The sequence below is a fragment of the Branchiostoma belcheri genome, unplaced genomic scaffold (assembly GCF_001625305.1).
Source record: "Branchiostoma belcheri isolate BF01 breed outbred unplaced genomic scaffold, Haploidv18h27 scaffold2, whole genome shotgun sequence".
NCBI classification, from domain to species: Eukaryota; Metazoa; Chordata; class Leptocardii; order Amphioxiformes; family Branchiostomatidae; genus Branchiostoma; species Branchiostoma belcheri.
Window position 1 is genome coordinate 2919710 of NW_017803490.1, and position 23760 is coordinate 2943469.

Consider the following 23760-nt stretch of genomic DNA (forward strand, 5'->3'; position numbering starts at 1 on the left):
TTTACCACTAAAGTGTATTTTCCAAATCCTCCATATCTTCACAACTTTGAAATACATACAAATATATTATATATATCTACTAAACTCCAAGCAGATGTACAAGCAGTCACAGTGTTTCTGAGACATTTAGTGAATGATTTTGTAAAAAAAAAAAATGCACTTAATGGGGAAATAACTTAATACATAAAACACTGGGACTGAGTCCACCTCTGCTTGGAGATTAGCATTTATTACAAATGTCCTAAGATTCTGGAAGCTTCCAAATTCTCTGATCTCTGTCTAGCTTTTTTTTATTCCCTTTCCTGTGATCTAACACCTACATCTACCCAAATAACTACTGTATCAGAATTTGGCAAGCTATCAGAACTTGGTAGTGACTGTATCAGAAAACTGAACGTAATTGTAAGAAAATACAAAATATATTCAGTGGGTTCTGCAACAGTTCACACTTTTCCATTTTAGTAAGATTCACCACAACCAATGACGCCATTTTTTTTAAGATCAGCCCTTTTGCAAGACCTTTGACTTTTTTTCAAGACCCCATACCCCTTACAGATATTGCCTAGTCTGATCCGGATGATTTTCTCACCAGGCAACCCACAACTTCACCATGTCCAGTCAATAGCAGGTACATATAATTCAATTTCCTTTTTTTTTTTTGGATTGTACATTTTTTCTGATCTAAACCAGCTCTATGCAAGCTTTCAGTTGGGGATGAATTTTATGTAATGTACAGCTTCTTTCTAACTATAAATTAAGCCCCCCTCCCCAGTTCATAAAATGATTGTTTTTGTCACCACCCAACCTTCACTTAAAAAGGGGTAAACCTCTCGTAGATTTTCTCAAATTCTCTCTGAAATGTAATGAGGGCCTTTAGCATGATACATAATATCCCATAAAACTGTCAATCGGAAACTTCATACCTCAGATATAACCTTTTCTTTTAGTTTTAGGAAAATATAAATAACAGCTTTTTGAATGTCAAAGTTTGGTGAACTCATAAGGCAGTGTTTGAAAGATCTTGTAGTAATTTGGTAGCCTCTACCAGGCTTCGGGAGGTGGCTGGAAAGAGTAGAAATTGGCCTAATAGAGAGATAACATGCCGAGGGAGTTGGTCAGCTAGCAGCAAAATCTACTCTCTAGTGGACCAACTCCCTTAGCATGATATCTAGTTTATTCGGGCAATTTCTACTCTTTCCTGCCACCTCCTGAAGCCTGGTAGAGGCTAGTAATGTGGGTCAGCTGCACACAAGTATCTGATGACAGTTTTTGGGATATCACTGCTACACGGGAACATGAAACAAGTATTCTGTGTCGTCTGTGTCCATCTCCAGTTGGTCTTCTGTTTTGTCTTTGTCGTACGCGTCCATCACCAGCCAGTCCAGGAAGCCCCCGCGTTTTGCTTGCTTCTTTTGCGACGAGTCTTCGTGTTCCCCGCTTGGATTGGATTTTCTGTAAAACACATGGACATCTTATTTAAGATGACAGTCAAATCAAGTTGATTTATTGGTTCTTGGGTTACTTACAGTGTCTGGATAATCATCTCTTGTACAAAATTAGTTTGAATTAGGATAATGTTATCTCAGTCTTATTCTATATCAGTGAAGGCTATACATCCACGTTAGGATATGCTAAAATAGTTACTCAACTAGTCTCAAGCAACTGGATATGATTTTTTGGAAATTATATCCAATTGCTTGAGTGACTGTTTTTTTTTAATTTTGCAATTGCGTTATCTTGGTCTGATTTTGATAGCTTTAATAGTGTGGTCAGTCACTTTCCACATATGAAGCAGGCAAGGCCAGACCCCATGTTGGTGTCCTTATTTGCATTTCAATCAATCAAAACTCAAGACTATTAAATGCCCATTAATGCTGGGTTATGATTCACCAACGTGAGGATTCTTAATTTCCTTGGATTTACTGAAATGCAAATATGGACACCAACATGGCTGTGCAAGCAGCAGTGACATCACATCAAACCAGTCTATTCCCAGGTTGTGTCAGCAGAGACAGAGAATGTATGTACAATACAGTACATATATAGAACCGGGAAAATTCCTCTTCTTCTTTACTTTTCTTCTTTACTCTACAAATCAAACTAATGTGTACAATTGAAAATGAAAACTCACCCCCAGACGACACATTTCTTTTTGGGGTTCATGTGTGTGCCCAGCGGACAAGTGTACGCCTCCGCAAATTCAGGGAAGTTAGCAAACGGGCCGTTCACTCTGGAAAAATAAACACAGAACACTGTCCGATTAGAAAGAAATATGGATTCAGAGAAAACAAAAAAATAGTGTGAAACTCTACAGGGACAACACAAAATGCATTTATATAAATCTTGGCATGCTATGTTGGATCAAATGTTTATGCCTCCTGCCAACATGTATATTACTCTGTAAATACGTTAACTTTGTATACAATATCAGGAACTGACCTGTATTTTGATGGGCTGTGTACATCAGAATACAGTAAGTGTTTCGCATATTCCTCTTTGTAGTAGGTGCACCAGGTCTGTAGGAAAGGGGACAGAGAAAACAGGGTGAGGAAAGTCGTGTCTTTTCGAAGTACACGCTATAGGAATTGAACCCGCGACCGCTCAATCCTTTGTCCACCAGCATAACTACTCATGATGGCTGCAGCCATCAATGCCACACAGGCTTTTGTGAAGGCTCTAGATAAAGAATCTTTCATGGTGCAAGCAAAATTTCCAATTTCAGTAAGAACTACTTTTTGCTACCCTTCCTCCTCTTATCCAAAGCAAAAAGGTCAATGACCTGAACTAGACTGTCTATTACCATGGGTAACTAGTGTTGAGTTATATCATGTTGCAGTTTTATAGCAGGAGGGATTTAGACTCCTGCCACCATATACAATGTATATGAAATTGTGTTTGAGCATTTGCTTTGCAAATACATTATCTTTCTAGCTATTATAGTAATTTAATGCTTAGATTGGTTAGTTCTAAGACTTATATACTTGAACAGACAATTAAACCTACCTGTGCCCAGCCTAAGAAAAACAGCTGTTGAGAAGTCTTGTTAAGCCCGGGCAGTATTGTATCCCTGTGGGACACCAGCCATTTCTCGTACGCCCTGTACGCTAGTCTGACACCCCCGTTGTCGGCTATGTTCTCTCCTATCGTGTTGTCACCATCAACCTAAACAAATAAACAAAACAAATGAACAGAGACCCAGGTCCAAATTTTTAACAAAGTCTCTATAGGTTACGTAGTACGTACATGGCTAGATCTAGTGTTTTTAAAAATCTATTAAGGGACCACAGAAAAATGACCACAAATAAGTCAGTGGTTCCAATGCAGTGGTGGTGACTAGACCATTGCTGCTATGCTTGGTCATTGTAGACAGGATTCTTACTGCTTGTATCTGTCAAATGATTTTCTGAAGAACCACCCAAAAGTGGTAACATTGACTAGGTGGTCCTAATGTAGAGATGGTCACTTGACAATGTACAATTTGACAGTAACTTCAATGCGAAAAGCCAGGGACACTTTCACTATACATGTCTATGTAGAAAACTGAGTTATAAAAATATGATTTTACTTACATGTTCTCCATATACTGTGAATTCAGAGTACTGCTTCCTCAAACACTGCGATTTCTGCCTAAAGTTTTTCAAAGATTCTTCTGTCCACCAGTTTCTTAGGTTCCCGTCCTTGTCATAAGTTTTTCCTGCAAGACAGTGAGTGTTTGGGGTTAAACAAAAGCCCAGTTGTTCATTTATTATGTAACAATGAATAAAAGTTGGAAGCCAATGATATTCTTTACAATGAAAAGTGTAACTGACCATGCTGTTATATTGTCAAACTCACGAGTTAATTTGTAACTCACCGTGGTCGTCAAATCCATGAGATAACTCGTGCCCCATAATCGCTCCCATTGATCCAAAGTTTAATGCCCTGAAAAAAAAAACATGCAAATTTGATCAATGACACGAATATCAACGTTAATATAACCATAAATTATGACTGAAGTTCCCAAAATAACCACAAACTACTGTATTCAATTTGTTTGATACCAATGCCATATCATTTGTATCCTTTGCAAAGGGTATAAAGTGAAATATGAGTTTAAAATGGAGAAAGGAAGCACTGCCCAAATGTTTTCCTTCTGCGAAGGTACACAAGACAATTTTACAATCATTGATAAACCACTGTTGTAACAGTTACTTACATTGGGAAGTTTGGTCCATACAGAGGTGCTTGTAGAATACCAGATGGAAAAGCCATCAAGTTTTTAGTTGCGCTGTAGTAAGCATTCACCTTAGCTGGTTTCATGCTCCACCTGGAAAAACATATTACATTTAGTCAGCTGAGATGCAGGGCTTTTCTAGGTTTATGTAATACAAAATTAGAAGAAGCAGACATTCTGCTAACTTCCATCAGTGAAGTGACTGATTCTCAGTTAAGTGACTGACTCTAACTTAATCTCAGGGAAGTGACTGATTCTCAGTGAAGTGACTGATTCTCAGTGAAGTAACTGATTCTCAGTGAAGTGACTGATTCTAACTTAATCTCATGGAAGTGACTGATTCTCAGTGAAGTGACTGATTCTCAGTGAAGTGACTGATTCTCAGTGAAGTGACTGATTCTCAATGACATTAAAAGTATGAAAGCTTACTCTGATCTGTCCACAGGTTTCCCGTATCTTCCGATAATTCTATCCAGGTCGAATTTCTGGACCAGTAACATGTTACTGACAAAGTCACCCTCTGTCACTACCATCTGTGGGGAAAAACAACATTTGGTCAGATTCAAAATAAACATATTTTATACAAGCTTTGTCTTGAAGAAAGTACTACACAATACTCATACATTGTATAGCCAATAGAAATCACTAAAATGAGTGATTTCAAACCAGTTTAACTCACTGAAGAGCTACTCTTTCTCTGGTTTTCACAGAAAAGGCAGATACTATGTACAGTAATACATTAGTATTACTCGATAACACCATTTTTTGGAAGTAGCAGAACTATGAAAGTTGAATACTGGTACCACAAACCTTTTCGTAGTACTTGTCCAGTTTTGCCGGGTCCTTGATGAAGTCAGGGTAGCCAATCATACGCCTCAGAGCAGAGAGTTTCTCCAGCGCCATGGTCTTAGTCTGGTTATCCATCCAGTCTGCCTCCTCTAGCGTCAGTCTCATCTGTTCCTTTATACCGTCCATGATTTCATTTGCCTAAAGGAAAACAAGGCACCAGACTTGAATTTCTCACCTAGGTTAAATCAATTTTTTTCCTGGTAGACATAAAATTCTGATCCATTCTTATCCATTCTCACAGCCATTAAGATATCGTACATGTATATCTATGGCTGTGAATGCCTAGCCAATGTCTTTTTAAAGTTGCCATTTAAGACTTTTTCCATTTAAATTTGAAACATTTCACTCTACATTAAGTAGAAAATAATGTTGTGTTAGGCTGACCAGTTAAGCCTATGTTTCACTAGAACAAAGTTTTTCTAGATCAAAGTTTCAACAAAACTTTCAGTTTTCATAGTTAATACTACAAATATCAATCAGTCTGAACTTTTTCCTTATGTGCAGTAACATTGTCCTTGTCTTCATAGGCTGTCATAGCCTGGGTGCCATCCTCCATAGTTTCCGCAAGCTCCCTAATGTCCACAGTAGCCAGCAACATACCACAGTGGAAACTACAGAGGATGGCACCCAGGCTAAGGCTGTCTGGCGGACAGATACACTATCACTAACCTTGTCAAAGTGGTCTTTCCCAAACGCTTTATCAGCAAACATGGCGCCCATGGCCCAGCCCGCCCGTTTGTTAGTTACGGCCGTGCAGTAGATACTCCGGGATGGCGTTGACCTTGTCCCTTGGACGACCTTCTCCAGTTCCAGACTGGCGATTCGGAACTTGAGTGACAGGTACGGGGCAAACTTCTGGTTGATCTGGTTTATGATGTAGTTGGCTAAAACCCTGGACAAAAAAGTGCAAATTCAGGAAATTATGTAGTATCATGGGGAATGTTTGTGCTCTCCTAGTCTCCCAGTTCAATCCAGTCTTCGTGAGACAGAGGTAGTTATGCTACAGGATAGGTCTGCATGGGAGAATCTAGTGGTTCATGGTTTAATCTTATTCATTCATTCATCTATTCATTTCTTCCTTCATTTATTCATTGCACTAAATGATTGTTTTCATGGTTCTTATTAATTACGTATATTACATTATTGCCCTGAGGAAGGTAGCAAAAGGAATACCAAAACATTGGGATATTAATGTTAGTGGTTATGCAATGTTACAAAGATCCCAGTGGAAAATGGTCAACTTCGTAACACTTACTCTTTGCTGGTGTTGGCCACGATTTTGGACATTTCCATCAGGTACAGCGGGTCGTACACAAGCACCTTTGTGTCAGGGCTGATCTTCTGTCCCAGCAACATGTCTGTCAGGTACTTGTTCACGTCGATCTGAAACAGACAGAACATATGCATGAATCAAACAGGATTAAGATGTTCCAGATTCTCCTGTCAATCTTAAAATCTCCCACCCATGTGCTGTTAACCTACTCTGTCCATACACAAACACTCAAACCCACAATGCAGCCACTCAAAAATAATACTTCCATACCAGAAAGGAAGAAAATGTTTCAGTAATTGTCAGTAGCATGTACTGTCAACACACTGTCAGTAAGACATCAATCAGAATAATTCTTAGGAAGCACCAGTAGTCCAGTACTTGTCATGTGCATTACAGTCTCATGACAGTTAGGCCATGTTGATTTGATTATATGGATGACATCCGCGCGCGCATGAATTTTCGGCCGTTTCCAAAAAAAAAAAGTTTTCAACCATACTGTAAATCGTACAAAACAGTTGCAAAATGAGCAAAATTATACTATAAGTTACAAAAAAAATTAATAAAAACTATACCAATGTCGTAGAATGCCAAAATCAAACGAAAAAAGACGAAATTGTAAAGAAATGAACTTGAAGACTAGATTATTCGCCAAACCATATTCTGTGCCATTTGCTCAACCCTCATGACCACGTAGATTTTTTTGCAAAACTTTTTTTTTATTCGCACGCGCGCATCAGTTTTGGGGCTCCCGGAAGATGTCATCCATGTAATCAAATCAACATGGCCTTAGATGAAATGATACTGTCAGTAACTGATCAGTAACATGCATCACTACTGATAGTTTGCTAAGGGTACTTACTGATGGCATGATCGCTGTCAGGTTTTTCAGTGGCCACTTGTTGTACCTGCCAAAAATATCCCTTCTTGAAGGAACCTTCTCATCAATCTGGAAAAGGACAAGAAAGGGTTTTATAAAGTTTTGCTTTAAGTTGTGTTTTTGTGGACAGTGAGATACATCCTGCAAAACACAATGATTTTCTTCATACATCATTTAAAGAGGGAAATATGTACAATAATGTCAAACAGAAATTAGTGAACTGGCAAGTGAAAAAAATTGGAATGAACATTTAAATAATCTGACATCAGAGAAAAACAATGAAATAGACGTAACAGTTGTACAAATTAATGTATTTCTGAACAATTTAGAAGTTTTACCTCAGCCAGTCTGGTTTCAAACTCCCACACATCCTCCAGTTGTTGTCTTGCATCTGCCTCGTTTGCTCCAAGTAAGACGGCCAGCTTCACAACGTAGTTCAACCAGCCCGTTTTAACCTACAATCGGCATAAAATTGTGAGTGACTCTAGATACTGATTGTCAACAAACCGTAGCCTCTACCGGGCTTTGAGAGGTGGCTGGAAAGAGTAGAAATCGGGCAAATAGAGAGATAACATGCCAGGGGAGTTTGTCTGTTGGGAGAGAACATTTTGCCACACCCAGAGCCTGGTAGAGGCTAAAGAAACCATCGGTCCAAAATCTTACGATTTTGAGAAGCCAGGAAGATATCGTTTGTGACATTTTTTGGGTTCAACATTATATGTATTGTGCTATAATGTATTCAGTGAGCTGGGGTGATTCGAATACTGATGGCAAAAGGTGAATCCACCAGTGCATTTAATGCTTGGAGACATTACAAGCTTGTGATATGCCTTTCCTTCTAAAGTTCAGTGACCAATGACCATTTAAGTATGACTTAACTGCAGTTAACCCAACACCTACTGAGTTGCATCCTTGAATATGTCAAAGACGTACCTTTGCAGCAGTTTTCTTGCTGGTGTACATTTGGCCATGCTTCAAACTGAGTCCAGCTTGTACAAACTGTGTGAAGGGTGAGAGAAAAATCCGTTTTACGCAGAAAACATGCAAAGTTGCAAATATTTTACCAGGTCTTTCAAACCATAAGATTGCTGTGGCTCAAACTATTGTGCAATTTGAAGCAAGATTCAGTCCTCTACAATAAAACATAACTGGTCCTAAATCCATCTCTGAATAGAGACGGGGGACACCACAAACTATCTCAAGAGTCACCTGGTTGTTAAGTGAGTTCAAAGAAGCAATTCACTCTCGACAAGTACTTCTGTCATACAGTCAAAACTATTGGGTTCATATTCCAGTTCTTTGCATTTTTATAGAGATCCTTCTTCGTAATATATTCTGGAAAAGAATATGAAGTTTCAGGTCAATAAAAGATGTTTTCACAGTCATTTCAACTGACCTGGAGGATGTTGGTCTTGGAGTCCTTGTCATCAGCGCCGATGCCAAAGCCGAAGAGAGAGTTTGGTCCCAGTTTGTGTGCGTTGATGAGAGTTTCTGTCAGGTCCCACTTGTCAGGGTCAAACTTCCCGCCCGCCGGGTCCATACTGATGTTCCATGAACCTATGGACTCTATTACCTGGGAGAGAGAAGAGAAGGAGAGATAAAGTACTGTACTGTAGATTCATTTATTACCTCCGGGGAAGGAGATATCCTTCTGTGAGAGGGTATTGTTTTGATCTTTACCTTCGCCAAGAAGGTTATGTTTTCAGTAGCGTTTGTCTGTGTGTGGGTGTGTTTGTGTGTGTGTGTGTGGTTTAGCAAGATAACTCTAGACGGAGTGGGTGGATTGGAATGAAACTTGGTAGGTGGGTAGGTCTTCATGAGACCTAGAAATAGATTTTGGGCCCCCTGGCAGCTTTTCTAGGTACTGCAGCAGAACTTCCGGTTTTGATATCTCGTGATCTGGACATGCTAGGGTCACGAATTTTGGTTGGTAGATAGCTCTTGGGGTAGGGAAGAAGTGACATTACTTTGGGTCCCCTAGCTGCTTGTTCTGGAACTGCAGCAGCATTTGATGAAAAATTTTCGAATGAGGATAACTCAAGAACCGGTTGACGGATTGTCGTGATTTTAGATATGTAGGTAGTTGAAGTAATGCTTGTCATAATCAGATGACAATTATGCAAATCAGGGGATAATTTGCATAATTAATGAGGAAATTCTATAAATCTGCTTTGTTCGATAATAGAACTATGAAACACTTGTGACATCTACTTGAGAACAAGAAAAAACATCTGAGGATATAGATTATGTAAATGACGACCTAATTTGCATAATTAGTGCAAATTTTTATAATTTCATAGTTGTAACCGCTGGCAATTTCATACTTGCCACATTTGGAAGGTGAACATCAATAAACATAATTTATTCAAATCATGACCTCATTTGCATAATTTATGAGGGAGTGCTATAATATCCTTTTTGTTAAGATAAGGCTGTCATTGGGTGGAGAATATGATCAACTGATATAATCCATGCAAATGAGGTGCTTATTTACAAAATCAATGATTAAAATTGTATAATTCGTCAACCCTAAGAGTTAACATCATTTGGCGAAGGTATGAGATCGTGGAACTCTTGTTCTGTATGTGTTCACAGCTGTAACTCACGGATAGTTTGACGGATTTGTTTGATTTTTTACATAATTTTTTAGTTATTGAGGTCCACATGATGCGGTATTTTCAGTGATTTTGCAATGGAAAAATCATCACTAATTCCAAATAAAACCATTTAACCTGTTACAGTACAAAGACAAAAGCTAGAGCTAAAGCTAGACTGCAATTGTCTCATGTTTCTCAATGTACCAATGAAAATAGATGTACAAATTGCTTAGAGATTATATAATACTAATGGGCAGATAATATGATTGATATATAATACTAATGATTGACAAACCAACCTTTAAAAGTGGTTTCCCGCCTTTATCCTCTATAGCAACTTCGTCCAGACATGACTGGTATATCATCTTGGCTTTAGCAATGGCTGTAGAGTTCTGACCCTTAAAAATATGTCCAGGAGTTGCTATTTCCTGTGGTCAAAGAAAAAAGAAATTTATATTAATCATCATAGACTTAAAACTTTCTGATATGATGAAATTCATTATCATTTTTTATTTCATTCAAAAGTCATTTAGTTTTCAGCCAAGCAAACCTAATCCAAGACCAACTTCAGGGGTGCCAGAGTATACAGTGCAATTTTACGAAATACAGTACAATTTTACGGAATACAGTACAATCGTATTAGTATACAGTAAATTTGCACTGACTGTATACTAATACGATTGCACTGTATTCCGTAAAAATATACTGTATACTAATACGATTGTACTGTATTCCATAAAATTGCACTGTATTCCGTAAAATTGCACTGTATTCCGTAAAATTGCACTGTATTCCGTAAAATTGCACTGTATTCCGTAAAATTGCACTGTATACTCTGACCCCCTGAACTTTCTTACCCTTTGTAAGATACCATAGTTGCGTCCTGCTATACGTTGCAGTATGCCGTATTTAGCGACACCTGGCGATACGATAAGGTCCTGCAGCCACTTCCCGCAGGAGAAATGGTAGAAATCTTTGCAGGGTTCGACTGTCAGGTCCATCTTCCCCAACACCATGTCACTCTCCTCCACACAGTGAGGCTCCAAACAGAAGAACTGAGGAGAATAAAAAGGGAAGTATTGTAAACATCCATCCCCAATAGAGACGGGGGACGCCATAGACTTCCAGATGGTTCTGTCAGAGCCTCGTTCAACTGAAAATACACACAGTCTACAAACATATACACATATATACAGAACAGACCTCTCCTTGGTGCTGAACGCTATCCATACAGACATACAAAACAGACTTGTGGCAAAATTTCACCGTTTTTTAAAACCCTGCATTTGTTTATTTGGATTTACCACAAGTACAAATATACCAGTGGAAGGGAGGGCAAAACAGGTGTATAGACCTTTAAAGTTGTCCTCCCAAACACTACAATATAGATACAGAACAATACAATATCAAGCAAACAGATTACAATATCAAACATTGAAATAAAAATTCCAACAATATCGTACAATAGACATGAAAAATTGTACAATACAATGTCATAAAATATCATACATTATATACAATAAGTGGAAGGGTTGTTGGTATGCTAAAGACTCTGGAAGTTGAGGACTTACCCCTTTTGGTTTGTTCATGTTCTGGAGCAGCATGTAGAGGAGGTAGGCCACGGCAGCAATCAGGAGGACCAGCAGGGCCAGTAACACACCCAGGAGACATTTCTCTCGGTTAGAGAACACCCTCTCCTTCTTCTTCTTACTGTCCGTAAATGAGCCTGCAGAAACAAGAGACGATTTAGAAAAATAATTTCATTCAGGCGCTTGGCTCATATGCATATAAATACATACAAGAACAGACTAATAAGAGATTGAGATATGGCAACAAACAACGAAAATCAAACAATACCTACAATTAAAACTACAAATGTAGCTACTGCTTAAAAACCAAGTTGACATAATGTCTCCAGAACACTGTGCTAAGATGGTAGCCATCAGAGTAAATGATTGTAACTATGATGGGGTTTTCACTGTGTTGTGTAGCAACTGGCTAGCAAATGAGTGGGTATAAAAAGTGAGGTTTACCAATGATCATAAATGTGTATTGTAATGAGTTTGCTCAGTACAAAGCCACTGGGCCACTCCTGCACAACTGTGTGGCCCAAGGACTATAGAAACGGAGATGGGCACCACCCTATACACAATACGGTGTGGGAATTAAGGACTTAGATTAACTGGAAATCAGGTGTGCAATTTACTCCTAAATTGAACATTTATTTGTGCCATTACTTGCTTGATGATAACCTTACCACGCACGCACACTCACACACACACACACACACACACACACACACACAGGCACACACGCACATTCCACTCTGTCAAGTGTTTTTAAATCCGCGGTTGAAATATTTAGTGAGGCTGAAGAAGAGTGGCGGATGTCCCTCGAAATGTCCAGAAGTTATTTATTTGTCCAGTAGTAGACTTTGTTTTGTCTTTGAATACTAACGTTAGTAACACTAGTACATGTAGTTACATTGGACACGCACATTCATTCGGCGGTGCAGATGACAACGCAAAAATAAAATTAAACGACACCCAAGATTTCAATATCTACAGTATCCCAGAGAAGTTGTCTTACATGTGTGCCCACCTTACCCCCGGGTCATTTGTGATTGACTAATCCGACCACTTAAAATGGCTGCGATCTGGGGCGTGACGTCACATACCTTGTTGACGTGGACATATCACAGGAAAATACCTGCTACTTCTACCAAGGCGTTAACATCACTTTTAGTTTTGTTAGTTTTGAGTTTTCCATCTAAAGAAGATACCTATAGCTACTGTACCAAAGTCAGTTCGTCGTAGTCTAGAATATTTCTTACAAGTACACAATTGGACTGAGCATGGATGAGAAAGATTCGTGAAAAAGACAAAAATTCACGTGGCAATATATAAATTTTCTGAGAGTAAAAGGTACATGAATAGTTATGAAGTAGTCAACATCGAAATTATCCTAAGTAGCAATTTGTCTTTCTTCAAGTTCGTACAGGATTTTTTCTTTCTGTCGGCATGCGATTCTCAGAAATTATCAGTATACTTTCTGGTAGAATCTGGCTAAAATCGAGGAAAATGTTAACGTTGTCTAGCTTGGTATCTGCATATGGAAGCTTTTAGAAGAACAAAAACGGTTTTGAAATATTGGCATCACGTGTTGACACAGTTGTACGAATTAAATGTTCTTTCTTGCGTTCTCCTGACACGATTTTCCATGTGCACATTCCGAGTCTAAGCCAACTATGGAATACTACGAATCCAAGCAGTCTATCTTTTTGTAACATGTAATGTGTTACAGGCATTTCTCATTTAGAATTCGGGAGTTACGTAAAGGATAGAAATTCCATTTGACACATTTTCGTTGCACAATTAATCTTAATTCACACCCCTGTCGTCTCCCTATGATTAAGACAACAACTTAGCCACAAACAGAAAATATGGCTTCTTTCTTCAAGAAACTCGACAACGACCATAAAGAAAAAAAACGTGAAATCCTGTGCGGTTATGGGAACAAAAAAGTTGACCAACGCTTTCAAAAAAGGGGGTACAAATCTTCGAGATTTCTCACCATCGTCTTGGAGATGTTCACAAAATGGCTCCTTGTCCCAGTTGTACAGGTCGTCTAGATCTTGGGAACGTCTGGCGTAACTTTTGGCCAACTTCCTGAACGACGACTTCATCCCCTTCGTCATCCTTAACTCTCACTTCTTCCTTCTCATGGCTTTTAAGTCGTTTCAAGACGCCAAGACTAAGTTAAAGGCGATTTTTTTAACGTCCAAGATGACCAGATTGGGTGGGAAATAATTATGACACCACTTTGGGAGGAAAATTGTCTTGGCTCTTCCACGAGTCGCCAGTACCCCACCCGGAGGAAAAGATGAATTTTATCTGTAGATTCAAGTTTTATTTTGAGTAGATTTGCCTCAAATGTTGTTGATATGACGTTTGTCCACCTGTGTCTATTTTGTAAAAGCACAGAAAATCAAGAAATACACTATCTCGTAGTTTTCTTTTTCGACTTTTGAGGGGGCAGATGGCAAATAGAACAGCCATTCCACCTGTGTCTTCAGAGTTGCTGGACCAGTGCAACAAGTGGCAATGCATGTCGGGACATAAATGTTACTCCACGAATTTCACATATTTTCTTTAAAAAAATAATTTTAGCAAAAAATTTAATTCATTCTGAATGACTAGAAAGGATTAGAATCGTTTGCAACTTGTAAACAGTCAGTAAATATGATAGCAATACGTTTGGCAGATGGAAAGTACTTTCCTTCAGGGCATTTTGTAGACAACAATTTTCACTAATGCGAGATTGCATGAAAAGGGCAAAATGGCAGGAATGTCAGAAAATCGCAGTCATTTAAAGAGAAGATTGATTTTGTAGAAGCTACAGTTTCAGAAGGTGTTTTTTTTCTTGTTATCGCAAGTTATATTCATTTCACAACACTGCCTGTTTTGAACAGATGGAAGAAATGTCTTGGATGGATAAATTGTCAGGGGAGATCTATTTGCATAATACATTAATGAAGTATTGTGTCTTCGCTGATATCGATACTTAACTCAGACTATGGATAACCTCCTTGCTCAGACGGACACCTCCCCCTTTGCAAGAGGACAAAATGTCATTCCACAGCAGACATTTGGCTATTGTTTATAAACACCAAGACTTACACTTTTTCGTTGTTGTCATGCTGGCATGAAGTCTGACCCAAAGTACATCAATCCTATCAAAACAGCTTGTTCATCTTGTTTTTTTATCGTGTGTTCTATACCCACCATTCTCCTTTATACAACATTTTAGGTTGTAGATCTTATTTTAGCGCTACGTCCTTGGCCTGGTATTTATATTTTAAAGCAATTATCATATTTGACACAGTTTTTGAACACTACGATGATGAGGTGTTCTGTGGTTGGTCAAACACACAATCGGAGGTCATTGGGTGGCACATGTAGGTTATAGGTACTGACAGGATGCGGAACAACGAGTTTTTGGACCATTGTACATGTCCCGGTATCTGTATCTGTATAGCCGGTGCTAACCGCCCTTCAGTGTAACACCAGCTTCGCATATGCACGCCGCGCGGCGGCAGCTGGCTACATTACACCGAGCACCTAAATCTTCGACATCTAACTCTACACATTTGTTCAAAGCTCTCTAATGGTAGATAGATAGATATATGGTAACCCTTTTACATCCATATTCACATTTGATAAAGATAAAAGAAACATGCTCATATCATGTCCAAAGCCGGGAAGTCCGCTGCAATGCAAAGGGAAGCCGCCAGGAGATCCACAGAGACACCAAAAATCAGAACAAACTAAGTTCTACGTCAAACCAATCGTCAACGCAAAACCGTGCCACTGAATTTCACTGCAGTACCAAGAAGAGCCACTAGGATATCCACAAACGACGGGTATCTCTTTTGCAACACCTACTCTCACACCAAAAATCATTATAATCCAAACACGGCAACCCTTGTCCTGTAATAGCCTCCTGTGCAGGCTCCGAGGCGGGTGGAAATTTTGATACAGCGTTTTGAAGAGTTTTTTACGCGTTGTTTTAATAGCCGGCCATCGAATGGAACCTTCTCTCGGCGGCTATGTAGGATGGCCGACTACTAAAATAACGCGTTAAAAAATCTTCAAAACGCTGTATCGAAATTCCCACCCTCCTCGGAGCCTGCACAGGAGGCTAGGCCTGTCAACGCAAAACCATGTCACTCAAAATATAACCTCGTTCTCGGAAGTGTCCATTTTCCCAAATGACCCCGGGACAACTCTTCACCCATGCGGGTAGGTGTGATGTAAATGCCCGTGCTCCTGCGCTGTGTATGCCTGGCGGGGATTTGTCTGTTCTCCTGCCATGCAAAACTAGCAAATTTTAACTGTTTAGCGCAGATCGGATGGTTTTTACCAAGTTTCATGACCTAATGATCACTTTTTTAAGATATTTTCCAAAAGTTTGTAGAATTGTTTTCATTATGAGCTTTCAGAATTAAAAGAGTAACCGTGTTCAACAATGGGCGTGCTGTTGAGTATAGAGTTCAGGTCAAAAGGGTCACCGCAAAATCATGTCATTGCTTGAGAGAGCACGTCTTGCAACTTAAGTCTGTAGGTGTCATAAAACAAACAAGAATGAACAAATAAAGAAAACAAACTGGTAATTTTTCATTTGCAATTTTCTCGGATATTACCAAGATGGGAAAGGCAAGGGGTGAGGACGTTGGTAGATAATTCAAGGAACGATTTCTTCTTTTCTTAACGTCATTTTCTTGTGTTTTTACCTACATTTGGCAGCTCTGGCGAAAGCAGATTTCTTAACAGGAGACTGAGGAGAGCATCGTTTCTCGAGACTCATTTTCAAATTGCTTGTTTCTTTTGTTTTGGAACATCAAGTTAGAAGTGTAGCACAGGTATATTTTTTTAACATTTATATAGTAATCCAGTTGAAAGAATAGCACTAGTATATACAGGAAGACAAAACCCGGACACAACTGAAACTTGTGTCTTGTAGCAACCGTTCTTGACTTACTCTTGTCGTATTTTGTACATGTATTATGATGTAGTTATGTACTGTCTGTTCGTGGTAGTACATGTATATGGAGAGTACAAATTAAGGACATTCATAGATCACGCATTATCACAGCAACTGATAGTTCAGTATTCTCATACGTGGTTACACACACACACAAACACACACACACACACACACACACAAACACACACATGTGAAGTCATGTATGTCACAAAGACGAGTACATACACACATAATAATATTAAACACACACGCGCGAGATTTCTCTGTATTTGCTGTTCTAGTTTCAGTGCATTGAGACAGAAATGCAGACTACCCCCCACCCGGCCCTCTGAAGCCAATACCCCCTCCCTAAAGCGATTACTACATTTTTGTGAATTGTTTGAATAACTACACATGTATACAATTTTCCCTTTACAATCCCAAACCACCATATAGCTTCGTACCTTTGGAGTATAGATACACAATGTGCCTTTCTGTGTTCTACACATAAGTCAAAATGTATGAATTAACGTAAAGCTTAATTTGTTTTACTAACTACTGACTGACCCACCTGTAAGATTGGGATATTACGTAAGTTGGTTCTTTTACCCCCTCTCTACGACTCTAATTTGTTTTTGTTTTTATTTACTTCAACTTTCGCCTCAAAACAACACTATTACGGTTTATGTTTAATTGTTTGCAAAACGAGAAAATAAAATAACTTTTGCTACTTTTTACGTGGATCCCTGCGGCAAGAAGACGATACTAGTACCTGTAATCATGCCGACTATCTAATGACAACAGGTGCGAAATATCGACGCGTCTGCTTGTCAATATGAGACACAAATCTCACCCAAACAGACACGATGTCATACAAAAAGACGTAAACTTACCGTCGTCGGAGTCGTCTTCATGTTCACAGTGTAAGTGAGCATCTTTTTGGTACACATCTCTGGCGAAGTGTTCTCTCAACTTACGAATGGCGTTTTCACTTGAAGTCTCCCTGCTTCCATTGAACATTTTAACCGCCTGCTGTGTATCCCCTCGACAAGCTACACTCCCCAGCGCATGTTCTAGACATCAGTGGAGATCTGACATTGTCTCAAGGCCAAGAGACGGTGGAAAAATAACCAAAGTTGCAGACAAGTTTCTAATCGGCAGTAGTATAATCAGTGGTGGGTTAGGAGTAACATATATCCAGTCCTGGGGGCAGGTTAAAACTCAGTAGACGTCCTACGACAGGCTAGCAGTTGTATGCTCGGCTTCCCAGCGTTAGAGTGTTGTGTCTGGCGGGGGCAACTGCTGGCAGCCGGGCGTGGACGACTTCTGAGCTGTCAATCAGGAAGTGGTTGAACAGGTTCACCTGGTCTGGGTGAGGGGAATTCCTGACATGCGTACTAGCGAGGGGAGACGATCCGTAACTTCGTCTTGTAGAAAAGCCAATCTTTAATTATATGAAGAAGAAAAGGTACAAAAATTTCAATAAATGATATGCTCTATTTATTATTCTTAAGGTAACATTGCAACTTATTTACATTTTAATTATGGGCAATGTTGCAGGACGTCTTCCAATGCTTCTCCCAACAAACGAAATACAGGCAGTAGGGTTTGAAGTGCAGTAAGGAAATACGGATTTTTAACCACTTTAAACACGAGTGGTCATCCTGTAGTGTTTTACGTGTCTAGATTTTAGAGCTTGTTTATAATTCCTCAGAAGCAGCTGTTAGCTACTCGTGACTGAGTCTTTCTTCAACACGACCAATTTCACGAGGAAACTCTTTGTTCAAACTCCTTCAAGCATGACAAGTTTTCCACCATATAAGATCCCATAACAGACAAACATTCTCTTGAGTTCAAACTTTTTGTAAACAACTTCATGCTCGATCGCGTTCGGTCACGAACTGGTTGAACGACGTGTGTATATAAACATTAGCGGTGGTTGAGGGTCAAGATTCACTCTATACTTGTACTGTACATGTATGCGTGACTTTCGTACAATACCTGCCTGTTAGTTCCCTCAGCAAATATTTGCCCAGTGGCGAGACTATTATTATAATCTAAGGAATGTTGTTCCTTATTCGGGACCGTTCCAAAAGACTCACCAGAATTACTACAGAATTGTCTACCAATGGGCACTGACAGGCTGGCATAACCCCCCCCCTCAAAAAAAACAAGTCCAAGAAAACCCGATTAAAAAAAGGCTAAAAACACGCCAAAAATAAGCAAAAGCCCAAACCTCTGCTTGGATAGTAACAACTATTGAGAGGCGCAAACATGATATGCCGACGCCATGGGGCGTAGCCTGGATGTCAGACTCTTCTCGATTTAAGGGCTAGTACACAGGCCAGCCCCCAGTTAGATTCCGTAGCCCCGTCAGCTCCATAGCCCCGATAAGTTGACCCTGCAACTGAGGAGTTAGCCTGTGTACTGGCCCTGGTATAGCCTCTACCAGGCTTTGCAAGGCGGCTGGAAAGAGTAGAAATTGACCAAATAGATAGATAACATGCCGGGGGAGTTGCACCGGGGTGCTGAAAACTGTACTTTTCTAGCGGACCCCCGGCAAGTTATTAATCTATTTAGTCAATTTCTAATCTTTCCAGCCACCTCCCGAAGCCTGGTAGAGGCTAGCCCTGGCAGCAATCTGACACCCAGGGTACCCCAATGACCGACACAGCGGTGCGAAGACTTTTCAGTACCAAGTACAGACACCATGACTATGTACAAGTGCATGTGGATGGCCATTTCAGCACCAAGGACAGGCACTGCAGTGCACGCATGAATAGGATCTTTGTAGCAAAATCACGAAAATCTGTGTCATTAAGAAGAGTTGTAAGAAACCAGCACGTAGCCAGCACTCCACAGTTTATTCCTCAGCAAAAACAAATGAAGTTAATCGAGTCTAAAACGTGAAATTCCATGTTTTTCTGATGCAGAATCCCCCTTCAAGCTGAAGAAACTGCGGTGTGCAACTGCTACTACTTGCGGCAGACGTCACGTGACGAAATGCAGCCTTTTGAGTGGTTAACCTCCGGATGATGACGTCACTTCGTTGAGGTATCTTGCTGGTCGACTGTTCGCTGTTTGCCATTTTCCACGGAGAGTTCTGACTCTGTGAGTACGTTTTTGTCGCTAATTTACCGCCATCTACCGAAAATCCGTCCACAGAACGTATCTTAGGCTGATAAAGATGCATAGTGACTCATTCACGGTGGATTATCGTCCATAAATAGAACGGAAATTAGTCGTAAAAATTATGGGTGTACGTGCTAGCCGTTTTTGGTGGGGAGGGGGGCGCGTGGTCTGTCAGTATGCAACAGAATTCGTCAAATAGCATTGCCATAACATCTGCAGTGTGTGTAATGCAGCCTAGTATAAAATGTGTGCTATTAAGTCTAGTGTATGAGTAGTTTAGACAGGACGCCGTGCATTATGCCTCCATTGTATGCAAATGAGGTCAGGCATTGCGTCTGATTTTGGCGGGAAAATATGCAAATGAGCTCGAGAAATTCAATGCAACTGCAAGTTCATTGCGTATATGTTTGACCAAACTGAGTGTTTTTGTCCTGATTATTTTTCTTGTGCATAATTTACAGATCAGCAATCCACTGTCATCATGAGTATGGGAGGTCGTGAGCCTGGGTAAGTTATTATAAGTACCAAAATGTTTTATAATAATGTTAACTGTAATTATATATGTTTTAAACTCTTGCAGCAAACCTATAGAGATGAGAAGAATAATGCCACTTCTTTTAACCCTACAGTAATAATGAATCAGATATGTACAGATCGACCAAAATGTTTTAAATTACAAGGTTACAACACTGACCTTGAATATTAGGTTAGTCATTAACATAAGTCTGAGCAGTCATTGTATAGGCTCTAAAACTGTTGAGAGATTTCTTGTCATGTGGTAATATTTTTCATTTCTTTGCAGTAAGCTGTTTGTTGGTGGGCTGAACTTCAGCACCACTGAATGTGAGACTTCCACTTTTCTACTTATAATATTAATGATTGTATTAATCATTAATGTACATAGGTGTACTTTGATCATTTTATGTTTGCCAAGCATTAGGTAGAGCATGTTTTACATGTTAACATTACAGACCTTATAAAACTTAAGTTGACAGTCTGTTAATCTTTCATATTTCATTAAACTTTCTTTGAGAAGTTTCCCAATCATGCACCTTTTTATTAAGCCTTGTAGAATATAACTAACATAGTTTTTTTATATAAGAATTTGATTTTGCATGATAGGATTTTGATCCTTTTTCTCATTCCGTTTCCCTCAGCCTCTTTGGGTGAGACCTTCAGCCAGTTTGGGTCGATCTCAGAATGCAAGATCATCACTGATCGCGAGACAGGGAGATCTCGGTATGTTACAGGTCCCTCAGTTGGAACATTTACTACATTTTGCATCTGGTACATTGTAGGACTCATACTGTATACATCAAAGAATGTTGAGCCAGGTTCTGAAGTATGAAACTTTGAAAGATACATTTAACTCAACATGTTGATTTATCGAGTATAGTTGTACATGACTTCATTTTGTATGCACGTGTTGTGTCACGAAAGATTTCCATGGTTTTTATAGCTTAAAGTGATATTACAATTTACAATAACTTTCAACATTTCAACATTTACAATAAGTTTCAACATAGTGTCGCTATTTTGCTTTTCTGATGACTCAGCACAGCGCGATAATAAGTTGCATCAGGCCTGCTGTATTTTTAGGAGGCTCCTAAAAATGTAAACAAACCTTGGTTTTCGTTCGGGTATCTTCGGCAGCTTCCAACATGTTTTTGCAGCGCAACGACGTTGATCTTTTACTCCCCAAGTGATTATGAACCCAGGTAGGCTTATAGAAAATATTGAAAATCTTACATAATGAGATATCACAATACTTGATATTTGTGTTCTAGTAAAAAAATTAACGATGTATCAGAATACAAAGTTAAGTACTGCATGTATTTTCCACCAGGGGTTTTGGCTTCATCACGTTTGACAGCCCGGATGCGGCCGCTGCCGCTCGCTCTGCCATGCACGAGCAGGAACTGGATGGTCGCACGGTACGTTTCTCAACAAATATATACTTAGTGTACGATAAATACTTCAAAGCTTATGTGTGTGTGGAAGAGTTACATGTAACCTATCAAACCAGCTTACCAGTGAACAATTTATTGTACATTTATTTGTTCGACATTACAGTGCAATGATAAACTTGGGGACCAGAGTTCTTATGCCTCTTAACTATGCATGTGTGTGAAAGAGTTAGCTGTTACTTGTAAAACAGCTAACTATGATTGTGTAGAGTTACATTAACAAACACATAATCACATACTAGTATTTTATTGTAATGTTTCATGCTTTTTTTTACTGTCAACAGATACGTGTGGACTATGCCAACAAGCGTGAGGTAATGGCCTGTTTTATGCTTTCGATGTTGTAACCTGTAGCTTACCTGTACTAAGGCTTAAACTGTACTGTGCTGTATAGATTTACGTACACTTCAGAATTAATTGTTTGGGCTAAATGTTGGGTTCATGTGTCTGTCTGGAAAGAGAGGTTGATAGCACACGGGTGAGGTAAGATTGATAAGCAAACTGTCAGAATTCAGGAATCTGAGGGTTGCGTGAGGGACCCCCCGATATTTTCCAGGTCTGAAATCTCTGATTTCTTGTTTACAGTACGGCTTTGGCGGCCGCCGCTGAGGGGAAGAAGCAGATAGAGGGGCGTGGCACTGTTGCTAGGTAACACCACACAGGTGGTCAACCATTGGCCTGGATACCTCCGTTCTTTGATATCACAGCGTAGGGAACACGTCTTCCAAACCAGTGGAACAAACAACGCCGGTATCCGGTCTTCAGGTTCCCGTTCCTCCAACTATAACCCATTGGAGTCTTGTAACAGTTCGTTCTCTTTTGTTACTGTTGAAAAAACATGATGTTCTAACTCTCAATGACTGTAAAGATCAGTTCACGTAACTATGGCTGCTTTTAAAAGAAAGGCACTGTAAGCAAAAGAGCAGCTTGTTCTTTTCTCTTCATGTCAGAAAATGCTGACAAAAATGATAAAAACGTTGATTCTCTTTCAGTTTTATCCATGTAACTAAGGTACATCTGGGAGACATTTCCCTTCTTTACATTTTAGGATTGAGCATTTTTCGTTTCTTTTATTACGATTGAGTAGCCAAGATTGAAAGTTTAAGTTAATATTTTTTTAGATATTTTTTTATTTCAGAAAAGAAAATTATTTCTCTCGCAACAATCTACAAAATAATCATAAGAGATTGAATCTCCATATCACTTTAAAGACTGAAGTATTTAAAAAAATTGTTTTTCCATTTTGTTATGTATTATCAGTGAGCTGGTTAGGTGTCATTTTGACACCAAGAATTCAGTTTTTTTTTAAGATTCTCATCATCATGATGGAAGTATGGTAAATGTGATGAAGGAAGGTTTTTCTGGAAGTAATTGTTGCATGTAGCAATTATATTTGACAAGTTTAAGAGAAACTGAATGCTCAATGTAAGATGCCATCAGTGTGTTCCAGTTTATATTGTGAGCAAGTTCTCAGCACTTTGAATACCAGGCTTTCTTAGCTTATATGGCAATGTGATATCTTTCATTTTTTAGTGTGCAATCATGCAAATTCTTCCAGTGAAGTACTACACTTAAATATTAAGACAAATCATAGATTTTCATTTTTGCACTTAAGTGTATTGGCAAAGTTCATTGGTATGCTTGTGTTAAATTGAAAAAGCTGATACCTTTAAATGAGATTTTAGAGGTGACAAATGCCGAATGCTCATTGGTCACCAGTTATGATTTAATTATGGGTAAAGAAATCAACTTGATTGACACAATCTTGGGACTGAGGACCAAATGTGTGGACATTCCCTAAGTTGCATTCCATCATGAGATCAAGGCAGACAATTTATGTGCCATTAATTATGTAAAAGTAACTTTCTTGATATAAAATCTACCTTTGCTATCCTTGGATGTAGTAATGTTGAGAGTCTTGGAGAGTGAGGTGTAACGTATTACCTGATGAGAGTTTATAGTTTCCTAACTTTGCCTGGCTACTTGTATTTTGTAAACTGGTTTGCTGTTAAAGATGTACAAAGTCATGTCTGAATAAAACGAGATGAACAACACAACTCCAGATTGCCACATGTAGTTACTGTACTAATATGGTCAGATTTAATATTTCTTAAATCATCAGCTAGTAGGATGGAGATACACCTTTTTTGCAAAGATTTGATTTTCTTTTCTGCACAAGTACCCCCACAATGGCAAACAATCATCACTGACAGCTTTGATTATTTCATAATGTCTAATATGAATACTTAATCTATAATGTCAATTCTTAAATCCTTCATAAGGCCATTTTGTGCCTTGATGCTCTTCATAGGTTTAGGTAACTATGT

The 23760-nt window shown here is 39.1% G+C and overlaps 2 protein-coding genes across 3 annotated transcripts; one reads left to right on the plus strand and one right to left on the minus strand.

Annotated features, from left to right (window-relative positions):
• Window positions 1-1151: 1151 nt before the first annotated feature.
• LOC109468955 (endothelin-converting enzyme 1-like) lies at window positions 1152-17648 on the minus strand. 2 transcript variants are annotated; one of them, XM_019767330.1, is made up of 19 exons: window positions 13383-13651; window positions 11381-11535; window positions 10667-10864; window positions 10109-10237; window positions 8609-8785; window positions 8146-8211; window positions 7551-7667; window positions 7195-7281; window positions 6318-6445; window positions 5732-5954; window positions 5024-5200; window positions 4643-4746; window positions 4196-4306; window positions 3854-3921; window positions 3570-3694; window positions 3004-3162; window positions 2440-2516; window positions 2132-2230; window positions 1152-1452 (listed from the first exon to the last, which is right to left on the minus strand). In XM_019767330.1, exons 1-19 carry the CDS (start codon window positions 13504-13506, stop codon window positions 1284-1286), a joined length of 2493 nt encoding a protein of 830 aa, XP_019622889.1. In that variant the 5' UTR covers window positions 13507-13651; the 3' UTR covers window positions 1152-1283. The 2 variants fall into 2 exon arrangements, with proteins under 2 accessions (XP_019622889.1, XP_019622888.1); XM_019767329.1 differs by lacking the exons at window positions 1152-1452; window positions 13383-13651 and adding an exon at window positions 17228-17648 and having other exon boundaries at window positions 2112-2230.
• Window positions 17649-19377: 1729 nt separating this feature from the next.
• On the plus strand, window positions 19378-23490 carry LOC109468957 (RNA-binding protein 3-like). Its single transcript, XM_019767332.1, has 7 exons — window positions 19378-19449; window positions 19928-19973; window positions 20269-20309; window positions 20624-20705; window positions 21313-21400; window positions 21718-21747; window positions 22019-23490. Exons 2-7 carry the CDS (start codon window positions 19948-19950, stop codon window positions 22040-22042), a joined length of 291 nt encoding a protein of 96 aa, XP_019622891.1. The 5' UTR covers window positions 19378-19449; window positions 19928-19947; the 3' UTR covers window positions 22043-23490.
• The last annotated feature ends 270 nt before the right edge of the window (window positions 23491-23760 follow it).

Coding starts and splice junctions, on each gene's coding strand:
- LOC109468955 (XM_019767330.1), bottom strand. CDS start 13,506: ATGACGAAGGGGATGAAGTCGTCGTTCAGGAAGTTGGCCAAAAGTTAC. Junction 7,282..7,550: donor TTGAAACCAGACTGGCTGAG/GTAAAACTTCTA, acceptor GTCCTTTTCCAG/ATTGATGAGAAGGTTCCTTC. Junction 3,695..3,853: donor TCATGGATTTGACGACCACG/GTGAGTTACAAA, acceptor ACTGTCTTGCAG/GAAAAACTTATGACAAGGAC.
- LOC109468957 (XM_019767332.1), top strand. CDS start 19,948: ATGAGTATGGGAGGTCGTGAGCCTGG. Junction 21,401..21,717: donor AGGAACTGGATGGTCGCACG/GTACGTTTCTCA, acceptor TACTGTCAACAG/ATACGTGTGGACTATGCCAA. Junction 21,748..22,018: donor ACTATGCCAACAAGCGTGAG/GTAATGGCCTGT, acceptor TCTTGTTTACAG/TACGGCTTTGGCGGCCGCCG.